At 45.4% G+C, this 24010-nt stretch overlaps 1 protein-coding gene across 2 annotated transcripts; it reads left to right on the forward strand.

Moving 5' to 3' along the window:
* The first annotated feature begins 1047 nt into the window (after positions 1-1047).
* On the forward strand, positions 1048-19756 carry LOC110507537 (bleomycin hydrolase). Of its 2 annotated transcripts, none has more exons than XM_021587576.3 (12): positions 1048-1213; positions 5284-5481; positions 6286-6395; positions 6668-6809; positions 7555-7643; positions 7926-8018; positions 14553-14708; positions 14940-15098; positions 15217-15284; positions 15602-15719; positions 16192-16264; positions 19444-19756. In XM_021587576.3, exons 1-12 carry the CDS (start codon positions 1204-1206, stop codon positions 19593-19595), a joined length of 1368 nt encoding a protein of 455 aa, XP_021443251.3. In that variant the 5' UTR covers positions 1048-1203; the 3' UTR covers positions 19596-19756. The 2 variants fall into 2 exon arrangements, with proteins under 2 accessions (XP_021443251.3, XP_021443252.3); XM_021587577.3 differs by having other exon boundaries at positions 1066-1213; positions 16195-16264.
* The last annotated feature ends 4254 nt before the right edge of the window (positions 19757-24010 follow it).

Raw genomic sequence — 24010 nt, forward strand, 5'->3', positions numbered from 1 at the left:
AATACATTCAGTATTACATTTACTGAAGAATACATTTCCATGGAAACCAAGAAGAGAGTGTGTTGAATGTGTATGTTTTTGATTGTGTCTGTACATTGAATCTAATTTTTTTCTATTTCAAAGGAAGATTGTGTAGTGGCATGGACCATGTTGTAAAGTAAATCTCCTTGTTGCTTCTATCCACCCTAGGCTATATTTCGCTCCAATTCAGGCCAACCGCAAGGTAGTTCAAACTGTAAAATGAGAGCAACAAAATTAGTTATTACGGAATAATAAGAACGGCATACATACATTCCACAATGATTGTCACATTTCAGCTGAATAACTTGGTATAGAGCTTCAACTGTACTGACTCTGATTATCCTCTAATATGAGGTCCCATGTCCTCACCAGTCTCGGGCATACTTTTTTTTAAGGGCATGTTTTCTATTTATTTTTGTATTTCACCTTTATTTAACCAGGTAGGCGAGTTGAGATCAAGTTCTCATTTACAACTGCGAGCTGGCCAAGACAAAGCGAAGCAGTATGACAAAACAACAACACAGAGTTACACATAAACAAACGTACAGTCATTAACACGATAGGAAAATCTATGTACAGTGTGTGCAAATGTAGAAGAGTAGGGAAGTAAGGCAATAAATAGGCCATGGAGGCGAAATAATTACAATTTAGCATTAACACTGGAGTGATAGATGTGCAGATGATGATGTGAGATACTGGGGTGCAAAAGAGCAAGAGGATAAGTAACAATATGGGGATGAGGTAGTTGGGTGTGCTATTTACAGATTGGCTGTGTACAGGTACAGTGATCGGTAAGCTGTTGAAACTGTTATGCCAAGGGTGTTTATTTCTATTTTAGAGGAACTATTAGTGACAAAACTAATCAGTCCATTCATTTGCCATAGTCTTTTAATATTAATCAAATCCTAAACAGTTCTGACTGAAACTCAATTTAATTTCATTTAATGAATAACTCCTTTAAAATCAGGATTATAAACCTATCAAAATAATACATTCAATTGGTATATGATGTAACTCCACAGCTAGGACAGACACTGGTGGGACTTGGGGTTACATTGTAACAATTATGTTTCCTGTTTCCGGTCGGAACTCTGATCGGACTGACTGTCGGCGAATGAGATAAACAAAGAGCCGGTGACTTTTAAAGACATTTAGAAACACTTGCTAACCCTCTTCGTAAACATGGAGACTGGTATGTAATGTGTTACTTTCTCTTATTTCATTCATTGTCACTTGTATAGCCAGCATGTGAGGTTAATTTGCGTTCCCGGCTAGTGTCTAGCAAGCTAGCTAACGTTAGCCGACTAGCTAGCTAGCTTTATATCACTTTTCAGATAGACCATTAGCTAGCCAGTTAGCTAAGTTAGGTAACATAGCTTAGCTAACCAGCCAGTTGCTTATGTGTATTTTCACTTTGCTAATGACATGACAGATATTGTTAGCTAGCTTGCTAACGTTAGCCGACCAACATCAGCACAGCCACCCAACGTCTTCCCAGCTATCAATGCCAGAAAAGTTTATGGTTACTAGTAACTAGTTAGCTAGCTAACGTTCGCTAACTATGTAACGTTAGCCAACTATCGGCTTGGCAGCTAACTGTGTTAGCTAGCTAGCCAGTCAGTCAGTTAACATAGCAAGCAAGTTGAGCTGCCTTCTTTCTAACCAACTTTTTAGGAGAGCATTATCCAGTGCTAGTCAATAAAGAAAAACCGATAGGGGATTTAACCCAAACCCTCTGAATCAGAGAGGTGCGGGGAGCTGCCTTAATCTACGTCCACGTCATCGGCGCCTGGGGACCAGTTGTTGCTGGGGCTTAAGCCTTGCTCAATGACATAATGGAAGCTTTTCCACCTTACCGGCTCGGGATTTGAACCAGCGACCTTAAGCTCTTAATGGCTAGCCTTCCTGCCTTCCCTTTAATAAAGTGGGAAGCAGTGTTTGTCAACAAGCAGGCAGTGCACGACCAACCCAATACTTTGATTTGTGCAAAGCTGATGCCCTCCCTGGCACCGTTAAACATTAGGCTACCAGATTGGGAAGGATGTTTGACACTATATGACAACGGGTTTATAGTGATAGACTTTGATCTTATGGTGTGATTTGGTACCTTGTTGATCTCTGAAAGACTTGCACCCAAAGACTAGAAAAGATGCTAAGTCAGTCATAAAAGCTATATAACAACTCCTATGTAAAGTTGCAAGTCACGCTAGACACCAGTGTGGCACCTTTCCATACAAAACTAAAGTGACACTGACAGTCATTCCCATTCAAGCTTTTCCATTATGTGGAGGCTGCGTTGGAATGGGCTATCAGCCTATCCCTGCGTTTGTATGGCGACACACCCCTCTTGGTTATGTACACTGATTCAATCAGTGTCTTCATAATAGGGTCTCTATTATCCATTTACTGTAGCAAGCTGACAGCAGGAAATTAGGTATGACTTCTCCAACTTGAGTGGTAAAGTTGGAATATTGAGGCATGTGAGTTTGTCAATCCCTGTAGGAAACAGGGAGGGATCTACCTCAATTTGTCCAAAATAATAACACGTTTTTGTTTTAAAATATTTTCTGTTGCACAATGTTTGCTATTCTTTACTACGGTGTGGACTAGTGAATACACCCCAGGAATGGCCAGTATATTTAAACTTTTCTGTCATGGAAAATAGCCTAAAGGACCAGAAGCAATAGGGCTTGAGTCATGCAGTATGCATGATTAAGCAATGGTCTTCTCCGTTTTTAATTGCTGTTCAGTATTTGATGGAATGACACACCAGTATTATTTTGTCAGTGTACCACTACTACAGAGTTCTAGTTTCACATATATAGTACAGTACCTTCAAAAAGTATTCACACCCCTTGACTTTTTCCACATTTTGTTGTTAGTCTGAATTTAAAGTGGGTTAAATAGATTATTATTTTGTCACTAGCCTACACCAATGTTCCCTACATTTTTAGGCACTGAGCAAATTTCAGGCCTGCTGAGTGCAAACTTGAACATTGTGAAAATCTGGTGCAACTTCCTGCACGTGTTTACTGTGAACACTGAGGCTGTACCTGCTTGAAGTTAGTTTTAACCGGGGCCAAGTAGGCTACTGTGGCTATTTGATCATAATGTAGGTCTACCAGAGTGGCCTACCATCAAAAACAATGGAGAAAATGCATCCCTATCATTTTATCATGGAAATATAGCAGTGCTATTATTTAGTCTACAGTGTCAGCTCGGGGATTTGAACTTGCAACCTTTTGGTTACTAGTCCAACGCTCTAACTACTAGACTACCCTGCCGCCCCATTTTAATGGCTGTGATAGGAGAAAACTGAGGATGGATTAACAACATTGTAGTTACTCCACAATACTAACCTAATTGAGTGAAAAGAAGGAAGCCTGCATAGAATAAAAATATTCCAGGACATGCATCCTGTTTGTAACAAGGCACTAAAGTAATACTTCAAAAAAATGTGACAAAGTGATTAACTTTTTTTCCTGACTACAGAATGTTATGTTTGGGGTAAATTCAATACAATATATTACTGAGTACCACTCTCCATATTTTCAGGCATGGTAGTGGCTGTAACATGTTATCTGTATGCTTGTAATTGTTAAGGAGTGGGGAGATTTTCAGGATAAAAAATAAATGGAATAGACCTAAGCACAGGCAAAATCCTAGAGGAAAACCAGGTTCAGTCTGCTTTCCACTAGACACTGGGAGATGAATTTCACTTTCAGAACGACAATAACCTAAAACACATGGCCAAATCTACACTGGAGATCATTTATCTACACGACCAATCATTTGGTCGAAATTTTAACACGTGTATTTTTCCATATATTTTATTTATGGATGATTTATTAAGCCAGACACATTTAATAGTTAGGCTGTTGATTATAGACAATTCAGTTTGGGTTTCTCTCTTCACTTTTCTTAGACAGTTAAGGCAAGGGCAGTTTTCTCGCCTCCTGACTCCGCTGTTGCCTTTGCCGTATTGTTATGCACAAGGCAACATGGTCTAGGAAAAGGAGCCGATTCAACAGCTCACTGATGGTTCAGGACCGAGGACAGCGGCCGCTATCCATCGCGGGAGAAAGCGCATTTTGTTATAAACTAATATACTTTTTTATTAGTGTTCCCACACTTGTTCTTACGTAATATTACCATGTACAATTTCAGTAGCACATGTCTTAGAGTGATGGATTTTGTCATCCCCACGGCCTCCACAATGTTTCAGTCCACTCAGACAGGTGCGAATCAGACAGATACACTATGATTTTGTTTTTGCTACTGCTCGACTAAAGAAGTCCTGGGCGACTAACGGCTTATCGGCCGAAGAATTGATCAGTTGACTAAATGGGGTCAGCCCAAACACATTGAATGTTCCCGAGTGTCCGAGTTACAGTTTTGACATCTACTTGAAAATCTAAGACAATCATCTTCAGATCTTGTCAAGCAATGATCAATAACCAATTTGGAAGAAGTTTGAAAACGATTCTGGGCAAATGTTGTACAATCCACGTCTGGAAAGCTCTTAGAGACTTCCCAGAAAGACACTAAACTGTAATTGCTGCCTAAGGTGCTTCTACTAAGTATTGACTCAGGGGTGGGAGTACTTATTTAATTTTCAATACGTATGCAAACATTTCTAAAAACATGTTTTTACTTTGTCATCATGATGTATTGTGTGTAGATGTGTGAGGGAAAAACATTTATCTAATCCATTTTGAAATCAGACCGTAACACAACAAAATGTGGAACAAGTCAAGGGGTATGAATACTTTCTGAAGGCACTGTATATGGATAATTCCTGTGAACATAGGATGAGAACAGTTTTGTGAGCTCGGGCATATTTGAATTTGATACCGAACTGTTTTGTACCACCGTGTCTGGTGTGGAGTGGACGAGGGCGGGGCAAGGCATTATTTGAAAGATCCTTTTGCCACTTTGTTGACAATTCAATACAGTACAACTTTATTAGTCCTGTCCCGCTACATTTAGGAACCCATTGTCTCTTTGCCAGGTCAAACACAAATAACACCCTCCCTATATTACAGCTCTTTACCACTTTCATCCAGACTGTTTCCATTCCTAATAAACCCTGTCCTAGCCTGGTCCCAGATCTGTTTCTGCTCTGTTGCCAACTCCTTGTCACGCCAAACAATGTCTGGCATGAGAATTCCATCCTGAAGTTGGCAAGAGAGCATAAACCGACCTGTAACCAGGCTAACCCTGTCTCCTTAAGAATTACGACCTCTCGCTTGTCCTCCTCAGGTCTGAGTCAGGAGAAGATTGCCTCCTTTGTAAAGCGTTTGCGGGCGGAGCCCAGGTACCTGCTGGCCCAGAACGTGTCCACGTGCATCGACCCGCTGGAGGTGTGTCTGCACAGGCAGACGGTCCAGGACACCGTGCACATATTCCAGCACTCCATCCCCACAGAGGGCAAGCCTATCACCAATCAGAAAAACTCAGGTACACTTACAGATACGGTCAAATATATTTTACAATGGAACAGAATGTTCTGTTTTTTCTTTTCAAACTGGTTGACTGGCTTTTTTTTTTTTACCCTGTAGCCACCTAAATTACAGATTATTTAGTCCAGGCCATTTTTGAGTCCTTTGCAGCTGTAAATCAAACAAATACACGTATAAACACAATTTCCACATTGTTTTGGTTGAAGAAATTGAAATAAAGGGTGCCAATATATTTGACATTCAGCATCTGCATCTACTTCAGAGGCCTGGCCATGTACATCGACTGCACAGTAGTGTTAGATGCTGCTTCCAAACTAAAATGAACTGAATAGGCCTCGGCACCTGAGCAGTCATGTGGCAGTCTATTTCCTACATGGTGCACTACATTAGCCTGACGCCACTATATAGGCTAGTGCACCGTATAAGGAATAAGGTACCATTTGGGACTCAACTGTGGAGTGGGGAGACAGGAGGTCGGCGAAGCATTGTTCTTCCTTTTTTTTTTCAATGGTTGAAGATGGATACATTGTCTCAGTAGTTGATTAGCCTACCTCCCCAACTTTTCTGACTGACAACCTGGCCGTCCCCAAACACACTGGTCTCATTGCTGCGTTTTTTGCTGTCGATGCATCATTTTATATGGTTTTCTGTAACGACAAAACCACAGAGAGGCCTAACTACGTGTCTATGTATAAGGGATAGGGAGCCATCTGGCAAGCAACCATTGAAGCACGCGTATGTCTTAACAGTTGCTCCCATATACACGGTTCCATAGTCATCTGTGCTGATTTGTGTGTTTCAGGGAGATGCTGGATCTTCTCGTGCCTCAACGTCATGCGCCTTCCCTTCATGAAAAAGTTCAACATCGAAGAGTTTGAGTTCAGTCAATCCTACCTCTTCTTCTGGGACAAGGTAAGACCACATTTGTTCGTCTTATTCAAATCACATGTATTAATTTGGGCGACTTTTAGCAACAATCGCTGGAATATACACAGTGTTTGTTTACATTTCAGCGGTAGGGTGTAAACGGTGTTGGTGTGTATTTCTAGTACTATTAGACTCATTGTCTGCCTTAAACCCCCTTTGTGTGTGGCGCTCTGTACACTGGACAATATTTTACTGATTGGACGTCACCATGACCCCCCCCCCCCCCCCATCATTTCCCTTTTCTCCCCTCCCTTCAGGTGGAGCGGTGCTACTACTTCCTGCAGGCCTGTGTGGAGACAGCCCAGAGGAAGGAGCCTGTGGATGGCAGACTGGTCCAGTTCCTGCTCTCCAATCCCACCAACGACGGCGGCCAGTGGGATATGCTGGTCAACCTCATTGGTCAGTTCACACCTGTTGTTTTCCGATCGGGGGAGTGTTGCTGCAACACTTGCATTATGCTATGTCATTATGACAGTTCCAGTATAAATGTTGCTTATTTTTTGCAGTAAAACAGCCACCGCCGAGTAGTTACAGTCTAGTTATACTGTGAGTCCTGAATGGCACCTTATTCCCTGTATCAGGTACTATGTCTGACCAGGGGTCATACATAGGGAATAGGGTGCCATTTAGGACTCACAGTATAACTAGACTGTAACTTTTATAATTTATACTGGAACTGTCTAGATTCTGTTTCAAGTGAATTACTAATGTTGTAGTTGCTGTGTAGTTCTTTGTAAATAGACATTCTATGTAACTGTGTAATTCTCTGTAATTAGACATTCTATGTAATTGCATGCTATATGTGCCACTTTATGTAATGTGCTTGCTCTTCCCCTTCCACTGTTTTAATGAGTCAGGTTTGTGGTTCAGATCAAGTCTGCATCCCAACTAGCATCATCTTCCCTATATAGTGCATTACTTTTGACCAGAGCCAATGGGCAAAGCTTTAACGTTGTGGTCCTCTGTGGCTCAGTTGGTAGAGCATGGCGCTTGGAACTCCAGGGTCGTGGGTGCGATTCCCGCTGGGGCCTCCCATATGTAAAATGTATATACGCATAACTGTAATTCGCTTTTGGATAAAAACATCCGCTAAATGGTGTGTGTGTGTATATATATTTATCTATTACCTTTCCCTGATCATCAGAAAAGTACGGAGTTATCCCAAAGAAATGCTTCCCAGAGTCTCACAGCTCCGAGGCCTCGCGGAGAATGAATGACATCCTCAATCACAAGGTAGGTTTACTCACATTTTTACAACATTCTGATTCATAAAGATGTCTTGTGTGGTAATACAACACCGAAACCAAGTCCTCCTGTTTCATACCAAGACAGTGCGAGCATATACACTCTACTGAAACACCACGGAAAGAGCGCGGAATCCACCTTTTATATAGGTGTCGTCTGTTTTCTTATAGAAGCCCCAGATAACTAACCCTAACCCGACATGCGCCGCAATGTCACGAGGTAATGAAGTTCGCTGTGCAGTATGTCATGCCAATGTTCCCTGGCTTTCAGCTGAGAGAGTACTGTCTAAGACTGCGGAACATGGTGGCCAGTGATTCCACTAAAGCCGAGCTGTCTGACGCCATGGACACCATGATTGAGGAGGTAAGCGCATGTTAGGGAAAGAGAGACACACACACACACACTGTTTTCCTCAGTACTTCAATAATGTTGTAGGACTGCATAATTTTCTCCAGGGGGGGCTGTGTAACAGCACATAGATCTGTGCTCCATCCAGGGAGGAAATAGGTCACATGCTGTAACACGCCTGTATGTATTTAACACGGCAGGTACTGGGTAGGCAAGGACAATAACCATTACAGCTCCAGTTATTATTAGGCAATATTTGTTTTCAGATTAGATTTTGGCCATTCAATTCAAATCTTGGCCATTCAAGTCTATCTGTCGCCTGTTGTAGCAGCACACCGAGGGCTACAGGTTAATTCAAAAGGTGTGTGTGTGTGTGTGTAAATAGTACACTACCCAATCTAATACCGTTGACTTGATATTGTATTGACTTTCAGCACACCACTGATTCCTCGATAAAGTCTAAAGGGGGACTGTCAGACAGTTGGGTCGACCCTCCTCTGTTCAGATTGATATCTAGGCCTGATAGTTACATACCACCGCTGTTGGAATTGGTTGTAGCTATATTTCCCCTAATTAGTTTTCTACCTCCAATCAGGATGACATAAGTAGGCTTAGAAATGGAACTGCTATAAATGTCCAAATAGCGATGACTGTTTCTTTTGTTAAACTGCTTTATCGGTAGTAATGAATTAGGACTATAATCACAAGCCCCTCCCAGCGCTGGATAACATTGCGTAACCCAACTCTTACACATTTAGCAACAATGGCTGTAGTGATAGTGTCTGTACTGTTTATAATCCACTGGTGACGGCTTGTGATTCTATACTTCTGGCAGCAAAGAGAGAGTGTGTGTGTGTGTGTGTCCACGTGCGTGTGTGTCCACGTGCACTCACACACGCCTCACGGACCTGGTGGCAGAATGTTCCGTAAACAAGATCTTTATCACAACGCTCCTGACATTAAATGGCTTAAGGCAATTTCACTGTGAGAGAAAGTCATAATGTCTCAACATTCCCAGCACCACTTAAGACAGGTGAGCGTGTGTGTGAGCATGTGTGTGAGCATGTGTGTGAGCGTGTGTGTGAGCGTGTGTGTGAGCGTGTGTGCGAGCGTGTGTGTGCGAGCGTGTGTGTGCGAGCCTGTGTGTGTGTGTGTGTGTGTGCGAGCGTGTGGCCAGTCAGTCAATATCACACAGCCAAAGAGAGAACATTACATAAAGGATGTAGCTTTTGTGTGGAGTGGTTTTGTTTGCATGCCCCTGACTGCTTGTTTAAATAGATTCTGTGTCTACCTCCCTTACCTCTCTGGATGCCCTACGCTAGCTACAGTCCGCTAGCTACAGTCCGCTAGCTACAGTCCGCTAGCTACAGTCCGCAGGCTACAGTCCGCTAGCTACAGTCCACTAGCTACAGTCCGCTAGCTACAGTCCGCTAGCTACAGTACGCAGGCTACAGTCCGCTAGCTACAGTCCGCTAGCTACAGTCTGCTAGCTACAGTCCGCTAGCTACAGTCCGCTAGCTACAGTCTGCTAGCTACAGTCCACTAGCTACAGTCCGCTAGCTACAGTCCGCTAGCTACAGTACGCAGGCTACAGTCCGCTAGCTACAGTCCGCTAGCTACAGTCCACTAGCTACAGTCTGCTAGCTACAGTCTGCTAGCTACAGTCCGCTAGCTACAGTACGCAGGCTACAGTCCGCTAGCTACAGTCCGCTAGCTACAGTCCGCTAGCTACAGTCCGTTCTGATTGTGCAACACTTCCAGCTCTCCATCGTTGCAGTTCTTCTATGACCAAGAGATGTTTTTTTTTTTTGTTAAAGTGTTTGTCCACCTGGTAGTAGTTTGTTTAGTGTAACGCAGCTCTGACAGCCAGGGGGAGTGTGAAGAGAGAGAGAAAGGGGGGATGTTGACCCGGGAGGGTGAGGGGTAACCAGTGCCTCTCCTCTCGTCCCGTGGGCGTCCGTACAGAGGAGGGCGCGTTGACTGCGCTTCCGGGCATCTATTTATGCTTGGCATCTTTTGCGACAAGTGAAACATCACTGTTGTGCCGTGATTTAGATTAGCTACTAGCTAGCGAGCCAACAAATTAGCCATAATTAATTAGGCTGGAATACACTCTGTCGGCTGTGATCAGTTAGTCGGGTCCTTTTTCATTAATTAACGTCTCTGTGTGCTCGTCACTCAGCATGTTGTGTTGACACAGTAGGTTTGCGTCCCAAATAGCTCCCTATTCCCTTCATAGTGCACTATTTAGGGAAGAGGGTGACATTTGGGGCGCAGCCCGGGTCATTTAAAACATGTCATGTTCAATTACAGAGTATTGCAGTCCTTTTCGGAGTGTTGCATGTGCCTTCTATAGAACTGTCACACTTTGCAGTGTTCTGGGTTCATACGACTGCACACACAAACCATGTAAACACCAAGTATGAGAGGTTGTGGGTTTTTGTGTGTTGGTGTGTACTTGCACATGTGTTTCTATGTATGCTTAGAAGTGGTGCGTGTGTATATTCAGAAGTGTTGTGTGTCTGTGGTTACATTTAAGGTTAGTGTGTGTGTGCGTGTGCGTGTGTGTGTGTGTGTGTGTGTGTGAGCTGATCAAAGCCCCCAGACCCGGCCCTCATTAAGCCAGGGGATGTCAGGCCTACTTTAGGTGGGGAGGGTCTGAGATTGTACACGCTCCCTGGGCTGGAGACCATCACTCTCTCCCGTCCAGGCTCCACATGACAGGCCTGAGAACCAGAGAGGCAAGGCTGCACCACCATGCTACACGCCAGCTTCAAAGACCCGTGGCCTCCCTTTTAATGTCCTGTTCTCTGCAGAAGCACAGGCATATGTACACTTTTCACAGGCGTGCAGGAGAGCACAACACAGGGAGACGGTTACAAGTTCACACACACGTACACATGTAAACCACCTCCGACTGCTAGCACACGACCACACGTACTTTGTTACACACACACACACACACGTTCCTCACGTCCTCTGCTCATTCGGTCCAGTACATGTGGCACTGCGTCATGCAGACGGAATCGTAAACAGTCCTATGCTGCTTCTACTGTATAGAACGTGCCTATCTGGGCGTCGGACATTCTGAATAGAAATTCTCCTTCAGGCACATGTGACTGTGTTCAATATGAGTGCTGTGTTTGTAGATTGTAAGGAGTAATTGATTGGACAGTGAGTTGAGTGACATGATACATTTTAGAGTGGCTATGTACGTCCCAAATGGGAACCTATTCCCTATGTAGTACACTACTGTTGACCAGGACAGAGGGCTCTGGTCAGAAGTAGTGCACTATAAAGGGAATAGGTTCCCATTTGGGATGTAGCCAAGTGTGTTGGCTCAGCGTTGGCTGAAGCAGCAGGTCGCTGTGGGTGGGTTTGTTATTGTGTGGGCTCGTTTGCCAGCGCTGAAAAGCTGCCTGCCACACTTCATAAACTCATATTTCTTAATTTAACAACATTGTTACAATCTGTAATGACCCCATGTGTTTTCTGTTTACAAGGCCAGAAAGTCTCAATCAACCCCAGTCTGATTCTTCTACCCCAGCTGCTCTCTCGAACGGGTCACTTGCATTACAGTTTCATCTAGGCTCTGTGTCCCAGGGCTTTGACTCGAAAGCAGCCGGCCCGTAGTCACAAAGCGTGCGTGAGTTGGAGAGCTGATCCAGGATCAGGTCCATCCTTTTTATTCATTGTGATTCGGAAGAAAAAAAACTGATCTTAGATCAGCACTCCTGCTCTGAGACGCTTTGTGTGAGTACTGGCCTTGGCAGGTTCCGCCCTTCACAGTTACCAGCACAAGGTGTTTTAGTGTGGCGTGCTGTTGTTTTGTTTGTTTATTTCTCTCCTAACGAGCTGATTTCCCTCTGTTTGGGCAACGGGAGGTAAATCAACAAGCAAACAGGCATGCGTGAGCCGAGGAGGAAAGGATGGAGCGAGTGTGTTGCTTTAGCATTGATGCTAACTGGCTGTCGTGCTGCAGGTGCTCCAGTGTTTACTGCCAAGCATGCAAACACATGCTACGTAGGTACGCTCAAAGGCTAGCATGATCCGCTGAGACACGCAGCCTCGCCGGATGCCTCGCCGGACATTTAGAGGCCTTATTACCCACACCTGGGCTTCATCCATGTCACATGACACAAGAATATGATCTGCGTGGGGGGGGTGCTGGCTGTGGATCTAGAAGATCTTCCAAAATCTATTAATTGCTGAGACTGTTCAAATTAAATGGGTTTGCAGGGCTTTTCTGTAGATTATAAGTACAGGGTCTTGTTCATTAGGCACCAAACGGATAAAAACGGGCAGGAAGTGGAATATCTTCTACCTTAAACTTGTCTAATAAGAAACGAGCCAGGTCTTAGACTACTGTTAATCAGTCCCGTGTTACTGTCTGGTTTGGCCTTTACGAAGACGGACACTTTCTTATTACAAATTGTGTTTTAATGATTATCCCAGGCTATTAATGTCCTCTGGTGCAGGCGGTGCAATTTCCCGCTACAAACACGGGTCACTCCAGTTTCCTGTCAATAACAGGGGATCCCAGCCGCTATCTCATCTAAGGCCCTAATTCAACCCTGGCCGAGCAGAAAATCAGAAGACGGGTGGCCTTGAAGACGCCCGTCTGCGCTCAGAAACCAAACGGCTTACAAACCCGCAGCAACCAGTCCCCGACAAGCTGCAGGCGTGGGATTCTTTCTGTTGTGTTTTGCATTCATTCACCAGCTCCGCCCACCCACTGAAGCAGTGTTTTGGAGTGGGAGGGAGAGGAGCTACGTAGTGTACGTCAGAAGATATACAGACAGTGACACAGACATTAAAAAGAAGGCAAGCAGTCTCTGAAGAATCTGGTCTAACATGGTCCAGCAGTCGTAAATCGCCCCTCTCCCCCTTCCATCCTAAACGCAGTGTGTCTGTTCTCAGTGGAAGGGCCAGGGTAGGGTGGCAGGAAGGGAGGGTGGGCCGTCTGCTCCCCACACATGGCCCTATCGGCCTCTGCTTGTCCATGCTGATGGATGGCTCTCTGTGTCCTGAGAGGGAGAGAGCCAACAGGATTGGTTGGATATCTGTAAGAGATTCGGTAGCCTAGTAGTGAGGAGGACTGTACTAGTGCTGAGAAATGAACCGTGGGTGAACACCGTGAAGGAATACAATGGAAAAAGTCCACTCATAATCAACATTTTAGCGGGTACAGGATAGAAGAGACAGTACCCCGAGTCTTAGCGGTAGTGCTATATACATGATTCTAATGGAGACGTGCCCAGCCCACCCAGTGTCTCGTGCTCATCTTCGCCTGTCCGTTTTGGAGGCAGGTGATTCAATATTGACTCACTGAGGGCTGTGCTGCTGCAGCCTGCTGACGTCAGTGGGGCTCTGGCTCATTGTTTTGTGAAGAGCCTCGTTTCACCGGGTCTACATGGGTGCACTGTTGTGTTTGGACGGGCAGGGGCGTTTATTTAACCTGCCGAGGAGGAGACGGGGATGTGAGGTGGGACAGGGGCCGAGGGCACGGGGGTGAAGGGGCCTGTTTGTGTGTTCGGGGCATATGGGGCCCGTGCCGGTTAAATTCAGGGCAGGGATGGGCACCGCTGGCATTTAGTCTGCGCCGTGGGGCAGCGGGACAGTGAAAACAAACCTGGAGTCTTCAAGGCGCTGTCTTGTCTGTGTGTTGGGAAAGGTGAGGGTCTGGGAATGTGACCTGGTGTGCTGTCTTGTTGAAAATAATTTTGTATTTATTTAACCTTTATTTAACCAGTTGAGTCAGTCAAATATCACATTCTTAATTTACAACAAGGGCCTGTGTGGGAATAGTTGACTACGATCACCCTGAACACAGGAATGCTATTAGTAGTTAATGTAGTTGACACAGTGGAAAAGTGCAGCAGCAACGGCCCCTGAGTGTCTCTGCTTTGGTGAAGAGCTCCGGGGCCCAAAATAATTCCCCAGCTCTATTTTCAACCCTATGAGGAGTTTAATTTGTCTGGACTTTTTTTTGTTGCTGAAAATAAATGAAAATAGTGGGAGTCAATGGGAAGTCCTTGTAAATATATAGAAGTGCGTGTCTGTGTGTATTGTGTATGTGTGCTCGGCAGCCTGCCGCAGCATTATCAAAGACAGAAAATGCAGGGGGGTCTCAGACCACCAGAACACCCGGTTAGATAATAGACATAGGATGGCAAGTCCTCCTTAGAGGGACATTCCTGAGATTTGCTGTATCAGTTTAAGGAAGGCTTATTCTGAGAACCCTGTCAAAACAGACTGATGGAGGCCAGAGGTACACCAGGGGAACACAGTCAGAAGCCACAACGACAGGAAGAACGAGCCCTATAGCCAGGCAGAGTAAGAGGGAATGGGCTTTGGCAGGGCGGATATCCTCCTCACACTACTGTTAAGCTCTTTTTGGTCCCCGAGTTCGAGTTTTACAATGGTGCTTTTCGAGACTATGTGGGGGATATCAATGTGCTGTCTGTGTCTTATAGTGGTAATGCGTGACTATTTACAAAAAAACAGGTCTGTTTTTCAGTTTTTTCTTTGTTTGTGTGCTGCGTACAGGTCTTCCGGGTGGCGAGTGTGTGTCTGGGCAGCCCTCCTGACTCCGTTTGTTGGGAGTACAGAGACAAGGACAAGAACTTCCACCGCATGGGCCCCCTGTCCCCTCAGCAGTTCTACAAGGAGTTGGTCAAGCCCCTCTACAACATCCAGGACAAGGTCAACTTTATTGATTGATTTGAATCAAATATCAATATAGGCTTTGTGTCATGCAGACCGGAGTTGATCATAATTCATTATTCCGAGACTTATTCCGACTCAGGAAAAACACGGCGCCCAGTTTGTCTCTATTAGACCAGGAACAGCAACCTCTCTATGATCATACCCTCTCTCCCTGTGGTACTTGATGAGCTGAGTCTGACCCCTGGTCTCGCTCCCCCGCCACCACAGGTCTGTCTGGTGAATGACCCGCGGCCTCAGAACCCCTATGAGAAGCTGTATAGCGTTGAGTTCCTGGGCAACATGGTGGGAGGACGCAACACTCTGTACAACAACCAGCCCATCCAGCTACTCAAAAAGGCCGCCGCGGACTCCATCAAAGAGGGAGAGGTACTGTGTGGGGGGGTGTGTGTGTGAACGTGTCTAGGAAGTTAGACGAAGGCTGTGTTTGAGAACTGAGTGAGTATGCAGGGAGACTGCCTGTAACGTCTGTTTCTCTCTCTCGTAGGCTGTGTGGTTTGGTTGTGACGTGGGCAAGCATTTCCATGGCAAACTGGGCATCAATGACATGAATGTGTGAGTATTATGAGAGAGAAGCATACTGCCCTACCAAGCAAAAAAGGCAGTAACTGCTCATTTGTCATTTTTGCTACAGTAAATACATGCCTAATTATGTGGACAAATCCTGCCTCGTATTGTTTTTGAGAAAATGGGAGTCATATTAGCAGTAACTGCACTAGGTTACTATGAAACCAAGATAAATAGCAGTTACTGCCTTTTTGCTTGGTAGGGCAGTATAATTGCAGCAACATCATATGTATAAGTCACTATCAATCAGATGTGTGTGTGTGTGTGATCTCATCCTGTCTCTCCCCGTGTTCCCCGTCTCTCAGGTTCAACCATGAGTTGGTGTTCGGGGTGTCCGTAAAGAACCTGTCCAAGGCAGAGAGGCTGATCTTTGGAGACTCCCTCATGACACACGCCATGATCCTCACCGCTGTCACCGACAAGGTAGCACGCACACACACTACACATGCACCGCATTTGAGTGTTTCCCAGTGACTCTGCACCAAAGGCATCCAGTCTGTGTTTACAGTCGTATGAGTCGGTTGCAGGATTTAAAATGGCTGTAAATCCCCCCCCCGTAAGTGACCCCAGCTGTCTCCTCCTTCCCCTCAGAACAGCTGGACAGTATTTGGGCCCTAGGCTACACAGCATAGGAGTTACCAGTCCTGCCCTGCACCCCACTGGGGATCCTGCACTCTTCTCTTAGTGTTGAACATATTGTATAATCTTCTGTATATATCATGATGTACCATGTACTCCATGAATGACAGGCGTAAAGCAGAAAACAGACTTTTGGACTTGTTCTCCATTTGTTTGGCGCATCCCGCCTCCTTATCGGGTAATACAAAATTGTACACCTTTTGATTTCTCTCTTCTGTCTCTCTCCCTCTCTCTCTCTCTTCATCCCTCTCTCTAGCAGGAGGAAAAGGATGGAGGTTATGAGAAGTGGAGGGTGGAGAACTCCTGGGGGGACGACCGTGGGAATAAAGGTGAGAGCGCTGAGTCGGCCAGAGGTCAGAGGAGGAGAGGGCCCGTTCTCACGCAGCCTTGTGACGCCTCTCGCAACACGAGAGCCCCTCTAGGTCCGCCTGAGCCGAGCTATGTGAAAGCCCAGACCCCTCGTCTCTCTTCCCTCTCTCACACCACAGGGCTTAGTGTACAATCACAGGGACAGTTGAATTTCCTGTTAGGTCGATTGAATTTGAAGTAGGATTAGGGAAAAAATGCTCCCTCCCCACCCGCCTGGCGTTGTTATGAATTTATAATTGACTTCTGGTGTGCAGGGCTGGTTTTGGTTTGGGGTTAGTTTTGCGGCATCCTCTCATGTCTGGCCCCCTACCGTAGCTTTGTCTGTTAAGGCTATGAACCCAGGAGGGAGAGAAAGCACATCAACGGGGCTGTTTCCCCTACTCAGACAACGGCCCTTTGTCCCTCTCACAACACAGCAGTGCGCCATTTTGTTTCAACCTTCAGACTTCCTCTGTGTGGAAGATTCCGACACTGTCAAACCACAGGCCTGGGTTCAAATAGTATTTTTCTTCCATCAAGCGCCGCTAAAACATTTGAAAGGAAACAAATACTGAACCCACCTTACGTTGGGACTGCATGGCTTTTTAATCAAAATATGTAATTATACCCCCCCCGTCTCTCTCTCTCTCCTCCCCCACTTTCTCTTCTCTGTCTCCATCCCTCTACATTCCAGTGCAGATTATTCGGGTTTCTGTTATGTAGTAACAACATTCGGGTCAACAACTTCATGTCATCTGCATATTGAGACTATAAAAAAGTCCTACCACCAAAGCCTCTTCAAATCAACTGTATTTCACGCATATCCCATTCCATAAACATCCACGCAGATGGGAGAAAGCCTTCATATCCGCTCTCGTTTCCCTCGGATGTATTAATAAAGTTATTGAAAACAAACGATATGGAGGGTGGCGGTGGAGAGAGCTGTTTGTTTGACAGCTGGAGACTGGGGGGGGGGGGGCTTGTCAACGCCACGACAGACGGAGAAAATGTGTGTTTGTAAGGTTTCGAAGGTTAACATCCCTCCATTTGCCTGTAATATTTTGTTTCCCTCAAGAGGATCCTGCCTAATTAGGTTAACACCGTGGTGCCTGGTACACACTGCCCAACCCCTTCAAACACCAGGGCTTTTCTCAAGATAGATTATGATGGCCTTCGAGTGCACTATTTGTATTTTTACACGTTATTATACAAATATGGGAAATGTGGGCCAATCGGACTTGATATTCCCTTGTGACAGATTGTTTATAGGCTAGAGGATGCCCTCTTCAACGCACCTCTGGGATTCTGCACCACTCCTTTTACAACTACTTTGGTATAGTGAGAAACATTTGTCCTGGCTATTGCGATCCCCTTGTTAACATACTCTTTCTATCTGCTATTACAATCTGCTATTACATGTGGGATGGTGATGTCATCGCAGATAGGTTTTGGAAAATAATTGTCTCATTCTCGCGAACTAAGGAGACGATGGAAACGGCCTGTGTTGTTGACGACATTTCAGCTGTAGTGTTCTATCTTAGGCAGGACAGCTCATCTGAATTAAACTCCATCCACAGCCCTCCCTGTAAGACGGCGTAGGACACATCTGCAGTCCCCAGTAAGACAAATAATGACGCTATACGAAACCACAACCCGACACACACACACACACACGTCTTTCCTGGAAAGGAAGAAGACGCAGATTGAACACACACAGAATCAGGGGTGTTGTTTTGAGCTCAGGCACGTTTTTACGTGGCCCTTGTGATGTCATCGACAACTCAACTTTTCAGCGAGGGAGTGATGCGCTCTGAATACTCTGCCTGGGTCCAGAGATGAAAGTCAAAACAACAGTCACAACCTGGTCTAGTGCCCAGCTCTGACCGTTATCCTGCATGACCACAGGACTATGTTCATTAGGCACCAAACGGAAGGAAACCGTCTGAAACAGGGAGGGACTGCCTGGACATGTCCAATAAGAAAAGTTTGTAAAAAAACATAAAATAAAAATGTTTTCTGCTGCGTGCCAAAATGAACCCGCCCGTGCCTGCTCAAATCCCAAGTCTCCTCCTCTCACCATGTGGACAGATTTGATCTGTTCCTGTCTGTCTGTACTCTGGGTTGTTAGTTTGTTCAGACAGGCCAATTGCCCTTGTAGATAGAACAATGTATGAGGAATGCCTTTTGTCATAAAAAATCCTGCTCTCACTGGTCTAATCTCTTCATATCAAGTGTTTTATATGCTGTTCTTTATGATTTGATGTACTCTCTGTCACCCTTTCTGTGCGAGAGAGGCCGTGGTCTGTTTGTGTACGTGTTCTCAGGGCCAAGGTCTGTGATTAGGATCATGTATACGGAAGGTTGTGTTTCTGGGCCTGTTATGAAAATGTATTAGAGCAGGAGGAAGTGGCATTCGAGACATTCTTTAGTCAGTTTTTTTGAGGGGGAGCAGGATACAGTGGCCTAATGCTGTGTTAATTAATAAAAGGATGTGTGTGTGGGACAGTCCCTCCCTTGCAATCTGGAGATTTATCGGGCTGGGGTGTGCGAGTTGACAACTGAAGTGTGGGACAGACTTGGGTTCAAATACTATTTGACATAATTTCAAATACTTTTAGCTCGGCTTACCTGGTGCAATGGAACCAATATAAATGTCCAAAAATGTAAACCCAGCCCACCTAGCACTCCATGCAGGCTAAAGCAAACCAGTCCTAGCCATGCATTTGAAAGATTTCAAATCATATTTGAACCCAGGTGTTGTGTGGAACAGACAGACAGGGTGGGGTGGTCCAGGGTGGGGGTCCATCCTTCCCTCCTCCTCTCCCTGTGGAACAATAGGCCAGAGTTCAGGGATGCTGATGGACGCCCCTCTTATCAGAACTCACACTTCAGAACACTCGCACTCATTGCTTTCAGTGTCGGGCAGTCCACTGAAGTACAGAGTGAGTCACTGGTGTTAGCTGTTAGCTAATGGATTTCAGACTGCCTGGTCTTAGAGACGGGTGTTAATCAAGACTAATGATTATTAAAAATAAACTCCAGCAGCTCATAGGTGATCTTGACGCTCCACTGATTGAATGGATCTTATCCCAACATTATCAATACACCTTCATCAGGTCTTTAACTTTATACTTTTAACCCAATGTATCTGTGTGTGCAGGTTACCTAATCATGACCGACGAGTGGTTCTCTGAATACGTGTACGAAGTGGTCGTGGACAAGAAGTACCTGGCCCCCGAGGTGCTGGAAGTAATGCAGAAGGAGCCCATCGTCCTTCCTGCCTGGGACCCAATGGGAGCCTTGGCCTTGTAACTATGGAAACAGAGGGTGCCACCCCATCTCACCCGCCTGGTCTCAACCCTGGTCTGTTTGACTCCGCCCCATCTCTCTGGTTTTACTCCTCCATTGACTTCCACCCACCACAGCCTGTTCTCTAGACAAATAATAAAAGTTTGTTTTTTTTACTGGAAAAACACGTCTTCTTTCGGCCATTTTGTTTCGTCCATGTGCTCCTGTACTTCTCTCCGCCACCAGGCACCAGTGGAGTTTATTGCAATTCAGTAGTTTTTTTTTTGTCCCCTCTGGCTTCTGAAATGTTCTGCGGGATGTAGAAAGCTCTGGGGTTGTTTAAAGGTTGTTAAAAGGTCTGTATGTACCATCTCTTTGTTAGGGCTGGTTGAGCGTCACATCCTACGTAAATAGTCCATCCCAGTCTTTCACCGGGAGACAGACACACACATCCACACCATCAGTCCTAGCTGTATTATTGAGGCCCAGCGTAATGCCGTCCATTCCTCTCTGCTAGCTTCCCTAGGTCAGAGGTCAACCTAGAGCGGCCAGGCTAGAGTGAAGCGTTTGAGTTAGGCAGGGGTGTCAGGAAGAAGCGTACCAGTCACCAATCCGGAGAGTTATCGTTCACTGACAGCCCCTCTCTGAGAAAGGGACGTGCCGGTTCAGCACATCAGCGTCCAGGGCAGCATAATAGCACATCTATGACAGGTTCAGTCAGAGTTTAGTGGTGGTGATCAGACTAGTATGTTTTGGTGAATAAGCAGTAGGGGAATCTCAACTCACACACTCAACTCACACACACTGGATAGAGACATCAGTGATTACGCACAAGCTCCCCCTATGAACTCGCAGTCTACCCTGCTTTACTGTGAGCTCTGCGTGGAATGAGGGATGACAGACGGGCGGGCTGGAGCTCGAAGGTAAGGTGTCTGGAAGGGTCAGCTCAGTCCCCTGGAACCCAGGCCGTGTGAAGCCTAGCACAGCCCTCCACTCCGACCCCACTATTAAATCATTACAAGTTCCAGAGATCTCCTGAAACGACATGCGGGAACGGCCTGTAATTGAGTTTCCAAGAACCCCGACCCCTGAATTCTAACCCCCCTGAAGTCTCACTTTTCACCAGGTCTCCTCTGTTGGCACATAAGACTTGTTATATATAATCCCCTTTGGACGACTCATTTTCGATGCTTTGTTAGTTTGGCCCGCTGTTATCTGCAGCATCCATCTTGATGCTTTGTCATAGCTATGAATGTTCCCGTGCAGGTTTCTCCTGTCTGCAGGGAGCACTGCATAAGTGGACCACATGGAGGCGAGAACCATACAGGTCTATATTGACAGCCCTCTCACCTTAGGATCATGTCGATGGATCGTCTCAGAGGAGGAGTGCTGATCTCATATCAGTTTTGCCTTTCAGATCATAGCGACTGGGGACCTGATCCTAGATCAGCACTCCTATTCTGAGACACTTTGTGAGTACTGACCCAGGGCCTGTATTCATGAAGCCTCTCAGAGGAGGAGTGCTGGCAAGAAAAAGTATGTGAACCCTTTGGAATTACCTGGATTTGTGCATAAATTGGTCCTCAAATTTGATCTGATCTTCATCTAAGTCACAACAATAGACAAACACAGTCTGCTTAAACTAATAACACACAAATTAATGTATTTTTCTTGTCTATATTGAATACACAATTGTACCATTAACAGTGTAGGTTGGGAAAAGAACCCCAAGACTAATGACTTCCGAAAGCTAATTGAGACAAGATAGGTTATGTTGGTTAGAGCTGCCTTGCCCTATGTAAAACACTCACATTCTGAGTTTGCTATTCACAAGAAGCATTGCCTGATTACTCAAATAAAAGAGATCTCAGAAGACCTAAGATTAAGAATTGTTGGCATAAAGCTGGAAAGGGTTACCAAGTATCTCTAAAAGCCTTGATGTTCATCAGTCCACGGTAAGACAAATTGTATTTAAATGGAGAAAGTTCAGCACTGTTGCTACTCTCCCTAGGAGTGGCCGTCCTGCAAAGCTGACTGCAAGAGCACAGCGCAGAATGCTCAATGAGGTTAAGAAGAATCCTAAAGCGTCAGCTAAGACTTACAGAAATCTCTGGAACATGCTAACATCTCTGTTGACGAATCTACAATACGTAAAACACTAAACAAGAAGGGTGCTGCTGTCCATAAGAAACATTGCCGCACGTCTGAAGTTTGCAAAAGTGCATCTGGATGTTCCACGGAGCTACTGGCAAAATATTCTGTGGAGAGATGAAACTACAGTTGAGATGCTTGGAAGGAACACACAACACTTTGTGTGGAGAAAAAAAGGCACAGCACACCAACATCAAAACCTCATCCCAACTGTAAAGTATGATGGAGGGAGCATCAATGTTTGGGGCTGCTTTGCTGCCTCAGGGCCTGGACAGCTTGCTATCATCAACGGAAATATTAATTCCCAAGTTTATCAAGACATTTTGCTGGAGAATGTAAGGCTGTCACCCAGCCAATTGTCCTGTTGGGTGATGCAACAGGACAACAACCCAAAACACAGAAGTAAATCAACAACAGAATGGCTTCAGCAGAACAAAAAACGCCTTGTGGAGTGGCCCAGTCAGAGTCCTGACCTCAACCCGATTGAAATGCTGTAGCATGACCTCAAGAGAGCAGTTCACACCAGACTTCCCAAGAATATTGCTGAACTGAAACAGTTTTGTAAAGTGGAATGGTCCAAAGTTCCTCCTGACCATTGTGCAGGTCTGATCCACAACTACAGAAAACGTTTGGTTCAAATCAAAATCAAATGTATTTATATAGCCCTTCGTACATCAGCTGATATCTCAAAGTGCTGTACAGAAACCCAGCCTAAAACACCAAACAGCAAGCACTGCAGGTGTTGAAGCACATTGGTTAGGAACAACTCCCTAGAAAGGCCAAAACCTAGGAAGAAACCTAGAGAGGAACCAGGCTATGAGGGGTGGCCAGTCCTCTTCTGGCTGTGCCGGGTGGAGATTATAACAGAACATGGCCACGGTGTTCAAATGTTCATAAATGACCAGCATGGTCAAATAATAGGTCTGGGACAGGTAGCACGTCCGGTGAACAGGTCAGGATTCCATAGCCGCAGGCAGAACAGTTCAAACTGGAGCAGCAGCACGGCTGGTTGAGGTTATTGCTGCGAAAGGAGGGTCAACCAGTTATTAAATCCAAGGTTTCACATACTTTTCCCACCCTGCACCGTGAATGTTTACACAGTGTGTTCAATAAAGACATGAAGACGTATAATTGTTTGTGTTATTAGTTTAAGCAGACTGTGTTTGTCTATTGTTGTGACCTAGATGAAAATCAGATCAAATTTGATGACCAATTTATGCAGAAATCCAGATATTTCCAAAGGGTTCACATACTTTTTCTTGCCACTGTATACAGTAGACGGGGGACCTGATCCTAGATCAGCCCACCTACTCCGATGCTTGAATTACTTAACACAATAGAGGAGCATCACAGTAAAGCTGTCAGATCTTGTTCCATTATTCCTCGGGGAGGTTGACGTTCATCTCTCCGCTGAGTTTGTTTGGTATGTTTAGCGCCGTTGAGTTTGGAGGTGATGGAATGTTTTTTTTTACATAGGGCGCTAGAACCCGTGGCTTTAAGAGTTGAGTGTTACACACACACACACACACGCGCGGTCATGGACACACACAGGCAGAGTTAGTTTCCATGTGAGGGGCTTTGGGGCCAGCTGGGCCCAGGATTGGGATGTAATAGAGAGGCTGTTAAGGGTTTTTTAGGTGCTGTACCTTGTCCTTGGCAGCACTGAGCAGCAAATGTAGTTTAGCCCCTCTACGTTCCCAGAGAGCGATTCCAAGAAATTCCACTTCATTTTTTTTTCAGGGCTTTGTCGATGACTGACCTGATCGTGATGGGAATCTCATTCAACACTTAAATACGTAGCCTTCTTATTCAAGACGAATAGTATAATACCATATATTATCATACAATACCCTTCAGTTCTGCTACTTTCCCTGCCTCTTATGGACTGATAGCTGTCCTGACGTCACCACTACCAGGACTTTACGTCACTACCAAGGATTTATCTGGGTTCAAAGTCCTAATGCCTTTGTTTTACAGCAACTTAAAAACCCTTTGTAGAGGACGGATTGCTCCCCTTGATTTATTTCTCAGCCTCTTCTCGTGTGTGTGAGAGACGGGGATTAACCTACTGCAGCTTGGGAAATAGATTGGAGTGACTCGCACTCGCAGCAGCACCACCACCACCACCACCACCAGACTGGTGTGTTCTGTGTCTGACTCTCTCTCTATCTGTGGTCCTCTAGTGACTGGACTTGAAGTCTCTAACCTGGAGACTTCACCCTGACACAGGGGGCTTCATTGCACAGACACACAGTGTGTATGACACAGTCTTATGCAGGTGGTTGTAA

Source organism: Oncorhynchus mykiss, chromosome 27, assembly GCF_057628025.1.
Source record: "Oncorhynchus mykiss isolate SJ-2025 chromosome 27, ASM5762802v1, whole genome shotgun sequence".
NCBI classification, from domain to species: Eukaryota; Metazoa; Chordata; class Actinopteri; order Salmoniformes; family Salmonidae; genus Oncorhynchus; species Oncorhynchus mykiss.

Bases quoted from the DNA above. Each gene is read 5' to 3' on its own strand.
- LOC110507537 (XM_021587576.3), top strand. The intron at 15,285-15,601 runs GTGAGTATTATG...CCCGTCTCTCAG, and splicing joins GGCATCAATGACATGAATGT to GTTCAACCATGAGTTGGTGT. The intron at 16,265-19,443 runs GTGAGAGCGCTG...CTGTGTGTGCAG, and splicing joins GGACGACCGTGGGAATAAAG to GTTACCTAATCATGACCGAC.